Genomic DNA, 22066 nt, shown 5'->3' with positions numbered 1-22066 from the left:
TGGAGAAGTAAATTCAAAAGTTTGTAGTGAACTTAGAATTCCTAAATTGGCATTCAGAGCATCGTCAAGGATGATGAGAAATTTCACTACTACTTGCAAGGAGATCACAGCATAAATATTTCAAAGTCAAAGTCTTTTCATAACACAAATGTTTCTACTTTTTGAACAAAAGAAATCTTGTTTTGTTGTGCACAATGCAGTTAAATAATACACCATGTTTTGCCAGTACACAATGATGCACACATGTATGATGTGGAACCCTCTTGCAATTATTTTGTCAGAGATTAGTTATCTTGAAATGAAGGTAATTTACCCCAGTATACTGAAAAGCAAATAATTTCATTAGAAAAAAATTTTGACAATTATTCCTACCACAATTTTAAAACGAGTATTCAGCCATAAAACAGCAACAGTACCTCCCCATCCATGGTCTTCACGATGTCTAGCCAGAATGACAACCCCTTCTTCATTTTTCTGAGATCCCTCGGTTACTCATGCCCTTGCTTATAGTGCGGTCTATGTTTGTTTTACCCTGCTTAAGCTATCAAGGGACAGGTATACATCTACTGAAGTGAGTGCACGATTATTTTCTGTATCAAGGGACAAGTATACATCTACTGAAGTGAGTGCATAACAATTTTCTGTATCAAGGTACAGATATACATCTACTGAAGTGAGTGCATGACAATTTTCTGTATCAAGGGACAGGTATACGTCTACAGAAGTGAGTGCATGACAATTTTCTGTATCAAGGGACAGGTATACGTCTACTGAAGTGAGTGCATGACAATTTTCTGTATCAAGGGACAGGTATACGTCTACTGAAGTGAGTGCATGACAATTTTCTGTATCAAGGGACAGGTATACATCTACTGAAGTGAGTGCATGACAATTTTCTGTATCAAGGGACAGGTATGCATCTACTGAAGTGAGTGCATGACAATTTTCTGTATCAAGGGACAGGTATACATCTACTGAAGTGAGTGCATGACAATTTTCTGTATCAAGGGACAGGTATGAATCTACTGAAGTGAGTGCATGACAATTTTCTGTATCAAGGGACAGGTATACATCTACTGAAGTGAGTGCATGACAATTTTCTGTATCAAGGGACAGGTATGCATCTACTGAAGTGAGTGCATGACAATTTTCTGTATCAACGGACAGATATACATCTACTGAAGTGAGTGCATGACAATTTTCTGTATCAAGGGACAGGTATACATCTACTGAAGTGAGTGCATGACAATTTTCTATATCAAGGGACAGGTGTACATCTACTGGAGTGCATGACAATTTTCTGATGGCCTGCTGACAGCAGCCTATTATTGGTTACAAAGCTTGTTTGTGTCTTTTGGACTGTGGAACCTGAGCTGGAGATAGTTTGGATCCTCTAAACGGATGTAACTCACCTTGTATAATGAAACTAAGAATATCTAACATGACACTAGCTGCAGTGAGGTTTTAGCTAAAGGCGCAAATTGATCAGAACTGAACATTTCAAAACCCATGAGAAATTTCACTTTGGAAACTGACTGAGGGATTTTGGTCTATCCAAGTCAAAACCAGCTAATAGGTCTGATAGGTTTTAACAAGATCAAAATCATCCCCTCTGCCATGATGCCTAAAAGTGTTGGAAATCATGGAGTGGCGGCCTTTGATTTCTAGTTGGGGTTAATTCCCAAATCAGCATGCATATGTTTGGTGACTTTGTCCACCAACCACCTAACACCTCTTTGAAAAAGTAGGCCACCATTTCCAAGGAATTGTTTGACATGACAAGGACTACTTTCCCAAATAATAGGTCCTTCCAGACATAAAAAGCCTTGATTATAGTCTTAATTTCTAGAAGGTTGATGTGAAGAAGCAATTCATCTAGACACCAAATGCCACGACTGTTGAAGCACGGCAACAGGTGGGCTCCCCAACTATAGTCCTTACAAACTATAATTTCTGGTTGGGGTTTTCCCAGAGGGATCCTTGCCTTAAGCCAATCTACGTATGCCACTGATGCTGGAATAATACAACTTGGGTCATAATCCAGACTTTGTGACTGCACTGATTGGAAAAGAGGCCATAGCAGGTCATCTGAAACAGACACGTGAAAAGGTAACTGTGCGTAATCAGATCTGCTGCCACACTAAGAAAGCCAAGGAGCTGCAGAACTGTAATCCAAACATTGCTGAATATGAACTCTGTCAGTTTGATACTCCATAACAAATGTGTGCTGCCCTGCAACATCAACAGATTCGTAATGAACTCCATACATCAATGGATGGAATGAGATGAGTCTCACCTTTTCCAAAATGATTAGGTAACCTAAAAGGGACAGAAGACCATTCTACTCTTCACAAGAACAGAACTTACCATGTGTTTTAGCAGTATGTCAACCAAATACACTGCAGTCACTGTTGAGGATGTTGATGCAGTTGATAATTTTAGTTAAAGCTTGAGGAATTATGATTAGATCAAATAGTAGGATACAAAACTGACATATATTTCCATGGTAGGCAAACTGAAGCAAGTGTGTGGCCTGGTGAATAGGGATATAGAAATATGTTTTGGTCAAGTCTGGACTGATTTCAAAATTCATTCCTTTTGATGAACATTCGGACTGATTGAGCCATTTCCATCTTGAACTTCAGTGCTGCATCGCATTTAATGAGCTGGCCTGAGGGTTACATTGGCCTTTGACACTAGAATGAACCTTGAATAAAACTCTTTAGTTTGGTTTCTGAACAATCTCCTCCATTTGTTGAGTAATGACCTGATTTCCATCTGCATAATTTCAGTTTTCTTCAAATCTGTCAAAACATCTATCATAAAAGAAGACAAACGAAGAGAAGCTGTATAAATGAAATCTAAAGCCCCTCCAAAACAACTTCAGAAAATAGATGCATCCAACACTGATAGAAAGAAAGGATGCTGGCACCAACTGGTAGGTTGTCTACAGGCAGCCAGGGTGGCAAGTCAACAACAGTTGTTAGGAGGCATGGGAAAAGAGAAACCTTGTCCCCTTTTTGGAACTGCCTCATATACTAAGGAGCCTTTGTCTCCTGAAATCTGATTTTGTTGATACTGTCACTGTTCCTGGGCAGTATTTAGCTTCTTGTCTCTTTCCTGATGATCATCTCTCCTTCGAGGATGAGACCGATTTGGCCTGAATTTCTGAGCAGTTGGCATGGCCAGTTCGGGTGTGTGTGTGTGTGTGTGTGTGTCTGTGTGCAGTTCCTGTGCTGCCTACCTCTCACTTCTTCTATCCCATCACCAAATAATAACAGTGACCCAAAGAGTGCTGCACAGAGTGCTAAAGAATAGGGCAACCTGGGTAATTGTGAGCACAGACAGGCATCTTGTATTACCAAATCAAGATGGCAGAAGCCATCCGTTAACTGCAGAATGAGGTGTGCAGACCTGTTCATGACTGTGGTGCTTGTTGTTCCTAAAAATCTGCTGACATAATTGTCACAACCAGCAGTGTACTATTAATTTTGGATTAAGATGGAATCATTAAGATGTCCCCCACTACGTGTGCAATCAACGCCATCTTAGGGTGAAGGCTCAAGATGTCACATTCTTCTGGGCAAGACTTCATATGTTTTTGTTTTCAATGCTCTTTTGCAAAACCACAGACCACCATAGACCAGGCATTGCAACAACATTGTCATGGAATTGTATAAATCCCTTTATGTATTAAATATTATGTACCTGTATTTCATTTTTTATGTACAGTGATACCCAAGGGTAGTTGTTGTTGTTGTTGTTGTTGTTGTAGGGTTTAACGCCATTTTTCAGCACACAATAGGCTATACATGGCGGCCAGTATTAATGGTGGAGGATGAACCCAGGAAATCCCCGGAAAGAACCACCGACCCTCGAGAAGCTACTGGCAAGCTTTCTCACATACCCACATTGGCTGAATCTGAGACTCGAACCCATATAGACAGAGGTGAGATGGCAGTGATTCGTAACGGAGAGCGCTTTAGACCACTCAGCCACTCGGGGCCCCGAGGGTGATTTATGTATACTGTAAAAATATTCTGAAGCAGTGAGTTCGGTTCACCCTATGCCGCAGGTGCGAAGTGCTTTCGATGGGAAAAACCGATTCATCTAGCGCACAGATAATGTAGAGCTGCATTGTCTGTGCATAAATACCTCACCATAAGACTGAATCTTCACATTATGGAACTGTCTTGACAGTGAGCAGTCTATTTATAGGACCTGCACATCTTCAGCTGTGTATTATTGTTAATTTCTTGTATATAAGTTATAACTATTGAACTACCACATTTACTTTTGTATATTTTCTATACAGCTTCAGCTTACGTAGTATAATGCAAATATTTTCTATTCTTGTTTGTGACTTAGCAAGGGATTTATATTAGCAATATAAAGTTGCATTTTTAAGAAACATTTAGTATTGTAGGATTCTTATCGGGCACGGTAGGCTCACTTCTGAACCTGTATATTGTTTTGTAATTATTGTGCCGATAATGTAATCTGTATAGCTTGCCATATATAACGTCATTACGTTTTATCGTATATGCCCTTGTCATGCACAGCACATAGTGTTAGATGTATTTTCAGCTGATCGGAGTCGATGTGATATCAGCTGTAGAGCTGATCAGAGTCGACATGGTACCAAATGAAGAGAAGATCGGAGTTGATGCAGTAACAGCTGTAGAGCTGATTGGAGTCAACATGGTACCAGCTCTAGAACGAGCCATAGTAGCTGTAAAGCTGAACCATAGCAGCTGCAGAGCTGAGTGAACAGTGTTACTGGTTGAGCAGCAGTTGATCGGGCATTGCTGACTGATTAGTTGGCGCTGATTGCATGATTGACCAAGGAATTGAATGGTGGTCGGTGACTACCTGGAGAACTGACTGCTTGATTGGCCAGTGTGACTGGTAGCCATGTGTGCTGGTGAAGGAGTGTGTAACTCCATATCTGTAATCTTTTAGCAGTGGGCTAGTTTTGGGGTTTGTAATACCCAGTGCTTTGGAACTGTAAAGATATTTTGTATGATATCTGTCCTTTGTATTCATCATTTTACTATTTGAGTAAAATATCTAATTTTTCACTATTTGAATGAATTCATTTTTACTATTTGAGTAAAATACATCATTTTTTTCGTCGTGTGAAATCACTGTGAATCACTCACCTTTGTCCTTGTACTGTGTAAGGTTGTTCATTTGTATTTCATTTGTTGCATATTAGCTTTGTGTGGATAATGTTAATTTGTCCAATAATTGGATCTTACAAACACACTTATTAATCATAATGCTTTTCTCATCAACAAATATTGTATTTGTATCACCATCAAAAGTGTTCTTTGTAAATCTGAAATCCAACCCGGTTATCTTGTTACAAACATGGACCAGGTATTCCCTCACCAAAGACTGCACATGTTGCAAGTATATAGCAAAGAACATTTAGAACATGCTTGTTTTATTTGTTGCATTTCATTATCATGTTCAACAGAAATGACAAGAATGATGAACGAGCAGAGGAAATTAGGTAATTAACAATCCAAAGTTTACCAAAATTCACAACAAGAACGCTTGACATAAAAATAATTTGAAATATATACACACACACACACACACACACACACACACACACACACACAATGTGCACAAATAACAATTAACAATACATGCCAATGATACTGTGTCTGAGTACCAATCTTACTACACTCAAAAATACAGATTTAGATCTGGCTGGATGTTTGAAGGATTTAAGGATTTTCAGGAATGACTAAGCAAAATCTTGAAACTGGCACCACCTAGCAGTCATCAAAGGGAGGTAATGGGTAAGAGTTTCTTCCCTTTGTTTATGTCGGCACGAAGACAGAAAAGAAAAAATTTGGTATATTTTTCAGGAAGGCTAGATTCATGCAGTAGCAAGCTTATTTTCTTAAAGTCAATGTGATCACGAAATCTATTCTAAGGAAAAATTGATATTTTTTTAACCATCCTACCACACCATCTTGTCGACCTCCAGGGGAAAATCAAATTTTGGAATTGCTGTGCACATCAACAGAGCTTCCCAAAGTTTGAAGCCAGTGTCTTTAGCCTTGTCAGATATTACTACTGGACCAAGCAGAGAAAAGCCATATGACATAATCCTCACCTTTTTCTTAAAGCACAGGCATAATAAGAATAATTCTGATAAATAAGATGATTTAATCATGCCATCATACTTCCCTATCAACCACAGAAAGACATCCAAGCAATAAATGTTACAGCATGAAAAATGGCAGTGTAAGGGTAGTGCTTTCCAGACAGTTTAATCATTACCTGAATGAAAATCTATACATTTTTTGGGTCAGAATTTATGACTGATTGACACAAGTATTGAATATCTGCGACTTGATGAATTCCAAATCAAAATAAGCACTGTGTGTGTGTGTGTGTGTGATCTGGATTTTTAATGTAGCTTTAACAATTTTTCAATCCTATCAATATGATGTCTGCAGTGTGGCAGTTTATAGTGATGTTTATCACTGGGGCATCATGCCGCAGACATGTAGCATGATGTCCCACCCAGCCACATTATACTGACACCAGGCTGACCAATCCAAACACTAACCTCTTAATGCTGAGTGCCAAGCAAGGCAGCTGTTAGTACCATTTTTGTAAGTCTTTGGTATGACTCGGCCGGGGATTGAATTCACGACCTCCCACATCCGAGGCAAAAATAAGCACTGTAACAATAACAATCAAATAACAACATAAACTAGTGAAACTTAATGAAAATCTTTTCAACTTCGAACTTTAGTTAAGAATCTGGCTCTTGCACTTCTGAAACAAGCTTTGTTGCTTGATAATTAAATCAAGGGAAAAATTGTTCATGAAAATTGTAAAGCAATTATAGTCAGATCCAACAGAAGAGACCCAGATCTGACATGGCATGTGCCCACAGATCTGGGTCAATGCAGTTGTTAACAGTAGAACAAAACCACACACACTCTTATCAACTGGCACATTATGCCATGGTAGACAAGGGTCTGTGTGGTTTGCACTTTGACCAAACTTACAAGTTAGTACAGACAGTATGTGTTGAAAATGTTTTCAAAGAGGAAACAAAACCATTCTCTCTCCTTCAGTCGAACAGAGAAAGATTAAAAAGAATGACTCCTTCAATCTGATCCAGAAAGATTAAAAGAATGACTTTCTTCAATATGAAAGAGAACTATTAAAAACAATGACTCCTTGAAATAGAAAGATTAAAAATGAGAGACCACTCCGGTGGCCTGGTGGTTACAGCGTCCACCTCAGATGCGGGAGGTCATGGGTTCGATCCCCGGCCGAATCATACCAAAGACTTACAAAAATGGTATTAACAGCTTCCAAACTTGGCACTCAGCATTAAGAGGTTAGTGTTAGGACTGGTCAGCCTGGTGTCAGGATAATATGATTGGGTGGGACATAATGCTACATGTCTACGGCATGATGCGTCATTGCTAGACATCACTATAAACTGCCACACTGCAGACATCGTAGTGATATGACTGAAATTTTTTTAAAGCTACGTTAAAAATCCAAATCACACACACACACAGACAATAAAAATGACTTCTTCAATCTAACAGAAAAAGATTAAAAAGAATGACTAATTAACTGTAATACAGAAAGATTAAAAACAATATCTTAAGAATAAATCAAAGAATGTTCATAAATGAATCATACCATTAAAACACCCATACTAACTACATTAATTTACTTTTATATATGATAAGAACATTATCAAAAGTTTTACGGAATACAATATATGGTATTACAAATATTATATGATAATGTCTAATGCAAGTAATTTGGAACATCGTTTTGAAAGGTATCTAGAAACTTGAGCTTTAACATTTTTGTACTGCTTTTTTCTTCTTCAGCAAACAAAGTGAGAGAGAGAGAGAGAGAGAGAAAGAGAGAAAGAGAGAGAGAGAACGCAGAACCATGAGAAGCCATAACTCCACTCAGTGTCAATTAAAATTGTAGCTGAGTGACAGTCTGGGAAAAATAAATCATACGGAGAAGCAATGCTACGAACAGTTATAAACTTACATCATAAACAACAACTTTCTTGACTTCTCCATACTCTGAGCAGCGATTTCTAACATCATCACGCAGAGAGTTGATGAGCACTGGATCTGCCTACAAAGGAAAAGCACAATGAACACGAGTTTTAATGGCATATTATACACCCACGTGTCTTTAAAAGTCTTCAAGTAGCAGTGTATGGTTGACTCTGGAGATTACTGCCTAACCATCTCAATTAGCTCAACCTATGGTCAATGTATGCAGTCTTGAACTAAACATAATGTGCAGAAACCATTATTGCCTTATTGAACTTGGTAAGGACATAACCTTTGATCTTTAGATCCTGGAATCAAAAGACTCCTTTATTATTCTAAGTTCAAGCCATCCACAAAGTTTGGTCAAAGAACTTACTTTAGAAGAAAAGTTTTCATGCAAAACCAATGTTTTGTTGGACCGCAATGACCCTGACCACTGACATTTTGACCCCAAAATCAACACACCTCTTTCACACCTTCAGTGCAAAGTCTGCACAAACTTTAGTCAATGTATCTGGTCTACAACTCTAAAGTTTGTATGCAAACCAATTTGTTTAAAATCGCAATTACTCTGACTTTTGACCTTCTGACACTAAAATCAAAAGACATCTTCCATACCTTAAGTGCAAGCCATCTACAAACTTTGACCAAGATAAATGATCTAGTTCTAAATTTACTATGCAAAAAGTGTCCTTCCTTCGCAGACATTACAAAGGTTCTAAATACCAGTAATTGTAGCTCGCCTAATAAAATTGTTATCTGACCAGCAAATCAGAATCTGCTAGAAGTGATTGTAATGGCATGATGTGGGGTAAAAACACAGGAATGATTCTACCAAAATAGGATAGGCTGATGTGGGGTAAAAACACAGGAATGATTCTACCAAAATAGGATAGGCTGATGTGGGGTAAAAACACAGGAATGATTCTACCAAAATAGGATAGGCTGATGAGGGGTAAAACACAGGAATGATTGTACCAAAATAGGATAGGCTGATGAGGGGTAAAAACACAGGAATGATTCTACCAAAATAGGATAGGCTGATGTGGGGTAAAAACACAGGAATGATGTTGTTGTGGGGTTTAACGCCATTTTTCAGCACGATAGGCTATACATGGCGGCCAGTATTAATGGTGGAGGAAGAACCCGGAAAACCCCGGAGAGAACCACCGACCCACGAGAAGCTACTGGCAGGCTTTCTCACATGCCCACATTGGCTGAATCTTAGACTCGAACCGCCGCAGACAGAGGTGAGATGGCAGTGATCCGTAACGAAGAGCGCTTTAGACCACTCGGCCACTCGGGGCCCCCACAGGAATGATTCTACCACAATAGGATAGGTTGATGTGGGGTACAAACACAGGAATGATTCTACCACAATAGGATAGGCTGATGTGGGGTAAAAACACAGGAATGATTCTACCAAAATAGGAAAGGCTGATGTGGAGTAAAATCACAGGAATGATTCTACCAAAATATGACAGGCTGGCATCTCTGCAATAGCCTAACCAATGTTTAAGTCATCAACAAAGTTTGGAAAGTTTATGGTAGATAACTAAGTGTTTATGTAGACATATTTCTGTTTTTAGTCACAGTAACGAATAATGACCTTAGCAAATGCAGGGCCCAATTTGGATAATTTTGGTGGGGCCCCCTGATTTAAACAAGTTTTATATGATACTGAACTTAAAATTTTCTTCCATCACTTTAAAATTACTTTCTGACTATAGATATATTTTTTTAAAATTACTAATGCATGGGACCTCCATGGGCCAAATCAGTCCAACTGGCCCAAAGCCGGCCATGACAGTAACCCTGACCCATGACATTATCACTGCAAAATTGATAGGCTCTTAACCCAGCTCAAGCCATCCAAAATGTTTGGTCCAGATATGTGGTGTAAAACTAATCCTACTGTGCAGTAAATATTTTTCTCATTTCAGTGACCTTGATCTTTAACCTTTTGATCCAAAAATTATTAGAATTCTCCCTTAAACAAAGTGCATGCTACTCATGAAGTCTGGTAACTGCAGATGGTGGAAATAAAATCAGACAATTGAAAAACATCACAACAATATGCCCTGTCTTATGGTGGTCCTATAAATATTCTGACAAAACCTCAGATGGCAGTTAAAGCTAATACTGACACAATGAAACAAAACTAAGATAATACTGACACAATGAAACAAAACTAAGATAATAATGTCATGATGTAATAAAAGTAAGCTAATAATGACACAATGAAACAAAACTAAGATAATAATGACACAATGAAATAAACCTCAGATAATAATGACACAATGAGATAAAACTAAGCGAATAATGTCACAATGTATAAAACTAAGCTAATACTGACACAATGTGATAAAATTAAACTAATAATTATACAATGTGATAAAACTTAGCTAATAAAGACACCATGTGATAAAACTAAGCTAATACTGACACAGTGAGATAAAACTAAGCTAAATCTGACAGTGTGATAAAACTAGGCTAATAATGACATAATGTGATAAAACTAAGTTAATAATGACACAATGTGATAAAACTAAGCGATTAATAATAGAATGTGACAAAACTAAGCTAATAATAAAACAATGTGATAAAACTAAGTTACCACATAAATGTAATCATTATTTTTTTAAAAACAGGCCATTGTTCTTCACTCACTGACACTAATTTCTAAAAATAACCTGAACAAGGTTAATGGGAAATACATGTTGAAAAATGTTTAGAGTAAATGTTTCAGGTAATATTTTGGTGTTATAAGCACCACCACCTCACCACCCAACTTCAGCTCCTCAAATGACCAAATGTTTGCATTTATCTTAAAAGTTTCTCTGAGAGCTTTAACTTTTTCATGTGGCAACTTTGTCTCATATTTAATTTTTTTTTATATGTATTGGATTGACAGTAGTTTGGGATCAAGATTGTGATGACTGCTTTTCCACTTACCTTTTTTAATGGCTAAAAATCAACATGGCTTTCAAACACTACCTGTATCTATTGGATACAGGCATTATAAATTACAGTACAATATATCAAACAGTCTACACAAATCCATGTTCATGAATTCATTGTGAACTGTGGTCACAGGTAAAATGGATTGGCAGTCATAAGTGATACATAGGAGACCTTCATTAAATATCCAATCTTTTTCTGAATGAAAGGGCTTACAGGTGTCCACAGGTGATGAGTCCTTAAGCTAATTATAATAATCCAATTACTGATTTATGGACAAACACTATTCCATTTAAAATACTCAATTATTTAAAATATTTATAAGTAATAATAAGCTCACTTTTGGGGTGAAATTAAAAGTTTGGATGAAAAACTTTTGCACATAAGATACTGTGTACATGATGGGAATGGTGTTTACAGTACATGCTACTAAAAGGGTGCAACAAGTCTTAGAATAGGGGCAACCTGTCAATCATTGGATTGACACTTTTAAACATTTGGCCTAGGTCTGCAGTTCCTGAGGAAACTGCACCAGCTGCCATACACAAATAGTACCATATTACCCATGTGGTTTTAGGAATGTAGAATAGTCCCAAGACACCCTCCTGCATGCATTGAGGGGACAAATGGAGGCAGAAGCCACACTGACTCAGTAATTAGAATACTAGACTCCAGACTGAGTGGGTGCAGGATCAAATCCTATGTCTGATCAGTCCAGGTCAATTACCAGGAAATGATTTTGGGCAAGGCACTTTACTCCAACTGCCTTGGCACTAAACAACCTATCTGTGCTGCTGCACCATAAAATACCAAACACTTTCATTTTCAATGCATTTAATTAAGGATATGTATTCTTATAAAAAGGAAAAACTTGAATAGCTGAAGAAAGAAATCCAGAAATAAAACATTTTCGACTAAAATCATCACAAAAATAAATAGATGATGCCAAAAAATTACATAATGTGGTGGGAGAGGGGCAAGGGGGATGAATATGGTAAGCACTCCTTCCAAACTGTTTTAAATGGAAACAATTATTATGTCCATTACTGCAAGTTATCTACATAACCAGAAACTGCTTTAAAATGTTGTTTAATTCTGAATGCAATAAATAAGCTCTTTGTCACCATTATAAAAAAATTAATCCAAGTATGTCTATGTCAAATACTTTATTATTGGCACAACTGTTTTATTTTGCAACAATAATGTGTGTGCATGTGTGTGTGTGTGTGTGTGAGAGAGAGAGAGAGAGAGAGAGATGTACAGTATTCAATCTTGCACTGTACTAAATCATTTTTTCAAACATCTGATATATATTCATTTAGAATGTCAATAATCTGAAAGTATAGATAGTTTGTGTCAACAATCTCAGTAACTTAGAAAAGAAAGTAGTTTAGGATAAGAATAATCATTATGATTATTAGAAAATCTGCTATGGTCCCTTTTCTCACCCAGGATGCCTGCAGTAAGATTTTCCATGTTTCTCATGAAGATGCGTAACCAACCTCTATGAGCCTAAGTAATTATTTCTTTGAAAATTCATCCAACATAACCTTTTCTGCTATCTGAATGAGCCAGTCAATGTTTCTCTTCCAGACACCATTAATTACCAATAGGTAAAAAAAGGCACTTTCTTTGATGTTTAAGAAGCTTGTTGCATAGTGCTGCTGATGTTTTTTTCTTTATGTGTAAGGAGCTTGTTGCATAGTGCTGATATGTTTTTTCTTTGATGTGTAAGGAGCTTGTTGCATAGTGCTGCTGATGTTTTTTCTTTGATGTGTAAGGAGCTTGTTGCATAGTGCTGCTGATGTTTTTTCTTTGATGTGTAAGGAGCTTGTTGCATAGTGCTGCTGATGTTTTTTTCTTTGATGTGTAAGGAGCTTGTTGCATTGTGCTGATGATGTTTTTTCTTTATGCATATTCATGAAATTGAGGAAATCTTGTCACAAGCAGCCACTGGTGATAAAGAAGCATAGTGGATGTTTGCTAGTGGAGCATAGCGGATGTTTGCTAGTGGCTTGCGATGATGAAAGGATCCCTTTAACAGAATCGCTCAAGCCAACATCGTATTCAAACCTAGATGTGACTTTCAAACATTAGGATCCCAAACCATATGTCTCATTAAACTCATTGAGAATTTGGATTATATTGACTGAAGTATAACTGTGATTATGAAGGATTCTATTTATTTGTTTTACCTTTATCTGATTTGTAGTTAACCAACAGTGCATCCACTGAACATGTTAAGTTTCTCTAAAATATACCTTTAATTTTGTGTTCTTGGAAAGAGGAAAATGTCGTATTGCATGAATATTTGCATTAAAAGTTGCTGTTAAGTATCACAAGATGATGTAAACATCTTTTAAAATTAACATCTGAATAAAAGAAGATAACTTTTCTTCTTCCCAACTTCAAAGACTTTGAACCCAATACTAGAAACTCAGCTATGACAAATACCATGAAATCTCAGGCTGACAGCTTGACAAAAAATTAATAACTTAAAAGCTCTATTTTTCTAATTTTAAAACTTTAGATAATAATAATAATAATAATAATAATAATAATAATAATTGTCATGATAATTATAATAATATTCACCTGCAACATGCATTGGTTATTAGCTAATTTGTGGGCCAGTCACTATATGCATATACATGTAATTCACAATCATTCCTTCTACAATTTAAGTGTAAACATTAATTATATTTTATGAAGAATTTGAGAAAGCTGAAATATTAGGGCAGTTGTACAATACTGCTTTACTGAGAATTTCTGGAGTTTATAGTTGTGGCAGAAATATAATTAGTAAAGAAAATCAAAATAATGGTCTCGTCAGTATAGATCTAAGTAATAATATATGTAAATCTGAATTCTGTGTCTTTTGTGCCATGAACAAGGTGTTTCATGGAATGTGATCTTTGAGAACATGTATAGATGTAAGTTACATCATTAAGTAACAATATATGTAAATGTGAATTCTGTGTTTTTTGTGCCGTGAACAAGGTGTTTCATGGAAAGTGATGTTTGAGAACATGTATATTTTTGTGGGGTAAAATTAATTGTAATGATATTATATATACCTACAACTATGGTACTGCTTTCCTTTTCTGAGACTCTTAGTCCACAGTCCAAGCTAATTATTCCATTCTCCAATTGGTGAGCCAGAATTGAAAAGAACATGATAGCAGTCTGGCCCAGAATAGCATCCTATTTTGACATGATCACAGGACATCAGAGCAAGGTGGGTATTACATACTTAAAGTTAATTTATTCCACCATTACATTTTAATAGCACTAATGCATTACTTGCTACTAATGCATTCAGTGGTGTGGTGCTAAATAAATGAGTGACAGAATGCAATAAAGAAGTAATGGAACACGTCACTCAGATGTTGGGGGGGGGGGGTCCATGGCAAGTGCCAAAAAAGGAATGCACAAAAGAGTAAAGATCGCTGTACTAAACCCATGACTGAATTAACCAGTAAGAATATGGCTGAGTACTTCAAAATATCAGGTATAGAAAACTACTGTACTTACCCTTATGGTAGAAGTGTTCACTACTGTAAGCTGGTAGATGGTTGGACCAAGTGTTGTGCCATCACTATTGGACCCCACAAAACAATGACTTCACTGATGAGCCAAAGATCAAAAGTAAAATACGGAGGAGGTAGTGTAAGACCATCAGAAGGAAGTTCTCACAACATCATATCAAGAGGAGTGATTTGAATACATCAAAGTTTTCTCAATAGCCCGACTTTATGGGCTTTAAATTCTCATGAAAGAAGGGTCCCTCTCTATAAGCTCTCTTGATAGTGAGGACAATCCACCTGGAAATAATGGCCACCAAAATATCCAAGAAGTCCTTAATAGGTATAAAGGGATGATTCTGATCTTTTCTTCTCCCATTTTTTCAAAAGCCAAGTAGATCCATATGGTTCTAACTGGGCAAATCAGCCTATCTTGATTATACCCAGCACTCATATGACTGGGGATCTCAGTAGGAAGTGGGGATCTCAGTAGGAAGTGGGGACTGGTTGTTGTTGTTGTTGTTGTTTTTCAGCACACGATAGGCTATACATGGCAGCCAGTATTACTGGTGGAGGAAGAACCTGGGAAAACCCAGGAAGGAACCACCGACCCACGAGAAGCTACTGGCAAGCTTTCTCACATACCCATATTAGCCAAATCCAAGACTTGAACAGACGCAAACAGAGGTGTGATGGCAGTGATCTGTAACAGACAGCACTTTAGACCACTCGGCCACTCGGGGCCCCAAAGTGGGGACTGAAGGTAACTGATTCTTAGCCAGAAACCTAGCTTAGAAAAAGTGAAAGATAACTACCCTGAACCATAAACAACCCTTATCCACTGACAAGGCATGAAACTTGCTCCTTGTCCTATGTGATGCAAAGGAGAGCAGGAAAAAACAGTCAGAAGAAGCTTCACTCAAAGGTTCATAATGTTTCACTCAAAGGTTCATGATAGTGTTTTGACAACATCCAAAAATCATAAAAAAGATTTCATCTAGGAATTAGTGAGTGAGATAGCTGTCTCTGAAGCTCAAACTAGGATATGAAATCAGAAAGATGACCCAATGGCAGAATCTAGTGCTGTTCCCATTAACCGAGTTACTTAAGCATCATCACTGATTCAACCAGTATGGCTGATTATACCAGTGCAACTTTTCACTATCGAGTTTCCTTATGGTACAGATAAGTTTATTAAATTATTATTACAACTGAGTTGAAATAGCCCCAACATAAATTTAATAATACAGTTATAGAAGTGAAATTAATTTCAATACGAAGAATATTTTGTTTGATTCTTGCTTTTCTTTATCCATTTTTGAAACATAATTTAGCTGTGATATAAGCAATCCGCATTAAAAACAGCAAGCAAATGTGAAAGTGAACTTTTTGAATTTCCTAAAAGAAATTATCAAAAGTGTGTGTTCCTGAGAAAGGGAGATGGTCTGGCAAATAAAGACAACCTAAACCAGGCAAAAGCGATTTGCAAGTTGTACCCAAAAAATACAGGTTCAGTGGTTTGTAAATGGCACATATGCACACACGGTCTCAAACAAAGCCATTGTTGTGTTGATTCTATAATCTTTTCTTGGCAAGTCTCACCATATTATTTATAATTAAAACAACATAGATAAACAAATAATGTCTTGTGTTATAATATAGGCCTAAATGGTCAACGTGTTGACCCCTCACAGTTCAATGTTGAAAATTCTAGAATTTCTAGTTAAAAAAGACTAAAATTAATTACGTTCATCATTAATTATAATCATAATTAGGTGGTTCTAGTTATGTATCTACTATCTAATCATTACATCACTTACAAGACAAATGATTTTACCTGTTCACCTGTTCTTGTCATAAAACAATAACACAATTTTGATAATTTGTTTTTTATTAACCTGTTCTTGTTATAAACAAAAGAACAGTTTGGATAATTTCATTTTTATTTAAAACGATATAAAAGAACAATCCAAAATAATTATGTCTTATTGCAAAAACTTCGATTATATACCAGTTAGACCATAGTTAAAATTGCTGCACTCATTTGATCACGTCCGTCATGTGACAGCTATATTTAACCAATTAATAATAGTTCATTGGTCGGTAGGTGTAGTTGATGATTGATCATGAAATTTCAACCAATTCCGAACACCAGTGGAACTTTGATAGAAAGAGCTGCCCTACAGCCCTTAATAGAGGACACTGAACAATCTCATTCCTCAGAAAGGAAAAAGAAAATCTGCAACTGTACTCAAAATGGGACAACTATGATTAACATGTTTTTGACTGAACCAGTCACAGAAGATTCTCCACTTTACGTTGAAAACCCTGGAAATAAACTGCCTCCTAGCCTGAATGATGTATTGAAAACCCTAGAAATAAATTGCCTCCAGGCCTGAATGATGCATTGAAAACACTGGAAATAAATTGCCTCCAGGCCTGAATGATGCATTGAAAACACTGGAAGTAAATTGCCTCTAAGCCTGAGTGATGCAACTTTGCTCAAAACCTGGTCCTGGTGGATTGATTGCTTGAGATAAGCCAAATGTGAATGTGGTAAATATGTGGTCTATTAATTTTGTGGATGAGAAACCCCCTGTACTGTGACAGCAAGGTCCCTCGTCTCCCAGGCTCTTTTACCAGTAGGAAAACTTCATGAAAATCGCACATTTCGGAGCCCGTAACTTCAGTTTGGTACAACGCAGAAAAGTTAATGATGGCTTGATAGATAGAAAAATATCTCAGAAGTTAAACAAGCTATATAGTATGGTCGCGTGCCTTTAAAGACGGAAATAGCAGAAGGAAATCGAGGGTCATGGGTGGAGCGAAGTATTTGGAAGTTCCGTACCTTCTCTCTTATATATTATGATAGCGAGGGTCCTATGTCAGAACGGGTCATGGGGGTAATCTAGGGTATTTTTGTCACTCTATATGATTTTTTCCTTTAGATTATTATTTTTTTCTTAACATCAAGCTTGCATCGAGCACCTGTGGAGGAGACAAGTGCATTTTTGCTTCAAACTCTGGTCCTGATTTATAACCCAGTTGTAGGAGGCTTGTCCATGAACGGAAACAAATTATACATTTACAATGTTGACCCCTGGGTTGGGCCACATTCAAAGCAGCATAGTTAGAATTTTGAGGATATACAATGGCATGTCATTGACCTAATTCTTTTTTTATTCTGTACCAAGCTTTGAAAAATTATGCATCATCATGCTTTGGATTACACTGAACTTGATGTTTACCAAAACAATCACCCAGTCTAAAAACTACATAAGAGACACTGTCCACTTGCAACTAATGCGTCTAAATTGTCTAGGGTCCTATACTAACACAATTCCCCTCAGAACTAAGGAGTCTACAATGCCTACAATCCTTTACAAGCACTATTCCCATCAGAATTCGTAATGAAGGTCTCTAAATTGTCTAAGGTCCTTTGCTAAAACAATTCCTGTCAGATTTCACAACTAATGAGTCTAAATTGTCTAGCGTCCTTTGCTTAACACACAATTCCCATCAGATTTCACAACTAAGAAGTCTACAATGTCTAGAGTCCTTTACAAGTACTATTCCCATCAGAATTCATAACAAAGGTCTCTAAATAGTCTAGGGTCTCTTGCTACCACAATTCACTTCTGATTTCACAACTAACATGTCTAAGCTGTCTAGGGTCCTTTACTAACACAAAATCCTACCAAATTTATAATGAAAGTGTCTAAATTAGTGTTCTAGAAAAAACTCCATGTCAGGGAGTAGTGATAAGAGGATTTTTAAGATAGCAACCACAGTGTCCAAATTGGATGTCATATCATTGTCATTTAGGACCAACTAGCCACCACAAGAAGACTTCTAGTGAAAACCCGATGTCAATATGACCATCCATCAGGGGGATTAACTATAACAAAGTTTTCAAGATGGCCACTATGGTGGCCATGATAGAGGCAAGACTGGTACTGTATTCATTTGGAACCAACTAAAAATCATAAGAAGTCTTCTGGTGAAAAACCCATGCTGATATGACCTTCCATTACATTGGAGTAGTTATAAAAAGATCTTCAAGAGAGTTAATGTGGTGGCCATATTTAATATCAGATTGACATTAGAAATGTTTTAGTGAAATCATCACACTGACATGACCTTCCATTCAGGAGACTAGCAATAACAACAATATCAAGATAGATGCTGTGGTGGTCATACTGGATGAAGAATAATACCATTTTCATTAAGACAAGCAGACATGCTAAGAAATGATCTGGTGAAAACCTTATGTTAATATATCTTTCCATTGAGTAGGAGTAGCAATAAAATGATTTTCAAGATGGCTCCTATGGTGGCCATACTGGACATCAGATCAACACCATTTTCATATAATAACAACAAGACACCATAAGAAGTCTTTTAACTCATTAACCCCTGATGTTTTTTTGTCATTTTCACCTGAAATGGGAGTAGGCAACAAATTTTGGGGGTTACTTCTGCATACATCCCAGTACATCTGCCTCCATGAGATTTTTGTTAGCCAGATGCCTAGTTATGTTAGAAACATCTGTTTTTTATTGGCTATTTAGCTCACACATGTGCAGAAGGGTAAAAGTTGCAGTTCTTTTTCTTTTGCTTACTGGATCCATCATTTTCACCTTTCACTCCAAAACTCAACTTAATCCTACTTTTTGCAAAGGTTTACTTGTCAGTGTGCACTTCAGATAAGTCTGCCTAAGACTGCAGGCCAAAATGTCTAAAATCCAGACACAAATCCAATTCCAACAACCCCCGAATTTTAGGTCTAAAACAAATGGGGTCTCAAAAATTATGTTTTTTCCTCTGTATTTTGTAATGCAAGTAGAAAGTATACATCGTTTGGTGTATCACTGCAGTGCAACATCTGTCTACTTTCCTGTTATGCCACCCACTTTGGTTTATGTTAAGTGACCTTGATGCTACATGGCTCAAAAGAAGGGTACAACCTCAGGATGCATAAACTAATCGCTAGAGGTTAATGAGTTAATGAAATCCAATGATATGACCATCGATTGAGGAAGAGTAGCAATTTTCAAGACGGACAATGTGGTGGCCATATTGCGTGTGTCCAATTGACACCATTTTCATTTAGAATCAAATAAACATCATAAGAAGCTTTCTGGTGAGAACATCATGTCAGTATTATCAAGCATTCAGAAGTGACAGCAATAACAAAATTGGCAACATGGCTGACGTGATGGCCATATTTCATGTCCAAGTGGCAGAATTTCACTTAGGACAAACTAGACACATATATGTCTTCTAGTAAAAACCACATGTTGATATAACTTTCCATTCAGGAGGAGTAGTGAGAAGATTTTCAAGATGGCCTCTGTGGTGGTCATGTTGATTCTCAGATTGGCTCCATTTTCATTTAGGCTCAACTAGACAACTTAAGAAGTGTTTTAGTGAAAACACATGTTGATACAAACATCAATTCAGAAGGAGTAGCAATAACAAGATTTCAAGATGGCCACTGTGGCGACCATAATGGATGAATGAGCATTACTATTTTCATTTAAGACCATCTAGACCATGAAATTAATGTGTGTAAAGTTTCATGCCAATCCACCAAGTAGTTCAGGAGAAGTAGCAATAACAAACTTGTGCTAAAAGATGGATGGACAAGCTGACCATGTGATAAGCTCATTTCCTTTGTAAACACTGAGCATCTCGTATGATCTAGATATTGCTTGCAAAAGAATAATCTGTTGTAAAATATCATCAGATATTCTCAGTTTATAATGAATAGTGAAAGCAATTAAACTAAATGAAAAGAGGGGGAGTCCTTTGATCATCACTGAGAAATCTGATGTCATAAAGATAAACATTGTCAATATACACACAGCTGAAGTGAGGAGGAGGAGGAAACTGAAGTGAGTGGGAGGAGAAAATTAACATGTAAAGGGATAGTTACAAATTACTGTCAAATTTGGTTATATTCTGTTGAAGAGTTTTTGAGATGCTTTGTTTAAAGATTTGTTAATTGTAAGTGTGTGTGTGTGATTTGGATTTTTAATGTAGCTTTAGCAATTTTTCAGTCATATCACTATGATGTCTGCAGTGTAACAGTTTATAATGATGTCTAGCACTGGGGCATCATGAGGCAGACATGTAGAATAATGTCCCACCCAGTCACATTATCCTGACACCAGGCCGACCAGTCCTAACTCTAACCTCTTAGCACTGAGCGTCTACTGAGGCAGCTGTTATTACCATTTTTATAATTCTGTGGTATCACTCGGCCGAGATTCAAACCCACAACCTCCTGCATCTGAAGCAGATGCTCTAACCACTAGGCCATCGAATGTTTATTCTAAGTAGCAGTCAGCAGTGTGTTTATCACTGGCATACAGTGGTATGTTTTTCTGGTTGTAAATATCACGGTAGTGGTACATCTGTCGCTTCTGTCAGCAAGGAATGTAAGGAAATTCTGGGGGATTCTTCTTATGACTTGAATGAGATCAACGGTGTGTTTTTGTTATTCATGACAAAATAATGAAAATATTATCATTATTTTTTGTTTACAAAACAGTTGTATCTGTCACAAATTAATGGTGATTACAAATGTAATATGTGTTTGATACTTGTCATGTATTCCAGCGTGGATTAATGCAACAAAATAAAACAAAAATAAACATATCATGTTTTAGTTATTTACATGTGAATGTGCTAAGTATTTTTATTCCTATAATTTTCAGGAGCAGACTGTATTTGTCTGAACTTTATAATTTTGAGGAGCAGACTGTAATTGTCTGAACTTTACATTATTTGTCAAGTACACTAAATATTTCCTTGTTTGTTGAATAAGTGTTTTATGTTTACTGACTCTATCTTGCCTGGGTTTTGGCATCCCACTCAAAAGTTTTCCTGCCTAATATACCTATAGTGCAGCTAGAAAATCTTAGGCTTTGATATCAACACATCCTATTTTTATCAATAGGCTCTGTAATTTCAGCTTGCCTGGTACCTTGGGCCTCTCATGATGCTCCACACAAGACCAATCAAATACCAATGAATGGCCGATACCTGTGCATACCTATCAACTCTTAGACCAGGAGGAAAAACTCCAGATTATTTTAGTTTGTTCCACGCATACCTTCTGATTTCATAATATCTCCCAATATTTGCAGAGAACTCCCGATTATTACATTATGTCTTTTGATTTTCATTTCTCCTAAATAAGGTCCTACATAAACAGATATATTGTATGCAATCCACAGAAGCCATGTTCTATTTTATAACCTGTGAATACTGTTGTGACGAAATAATTATCACACTAGAAAGAATTCACTTCTTCACTAAACAGAATGTTTAAACATTATTCACATAAATTTATGATTTTTTTCCCCTCTACAACAATATAAAAATTAGAAAATAAACTAGAAAAAAACAAAAAAAAAAACACAACAATAAAATTGTCAGCAATTAATTTCAATTCCAAGAATGATCACTGTGAATGCTGAAGCTCCATTCTCAACAAAGAAA

The 22066-nt window shown here is 36.8% G+C and overlaps 1 protein-coding gene across 1 annotated transcript in view; it reads right to left on the bottom strand.

Moving 5' to 3' along the window:
- LOC149801154 (uncharacterized) overlaps window positions 1-22066 on the bottom strand; it is a 64127-nt gene that overhangs the window by 5078 nt on the left and 36983 nt on the right. The window contains exon 7 of the mRNA XM_089955173.1: window positions 8062-8151. Coding sequence (XP_089811299.1) covers window positions 8062-8151 — 90 coding nt within the window. The remainder of the gene's footprint in view (window positions 1-8061; window positions 8152-22066) is intronic.

The sequence above is a fragment of the Sinohyriopsis cumingii genome, chromosome 4 (genome assembly GCF_028554795.1).
Source record: "Sinohyriopsis cumingii isolate HCF-2022 chromosome 4, ASM2855479v2, whole genome shotgun sequence".
NCBI classification, from domain to species: Eukaryota; Metazoa; Mollusca; class Bivalvia; order Unionida; family Unionidae; genus Sinohyriopsis; species Sinohyriopsis cumingii.
The sequence above is the reverse complement of the archived record's forward strand: the minus strand, read 5'-3'. Positions and strand labels throughout refer to the sequence as shown.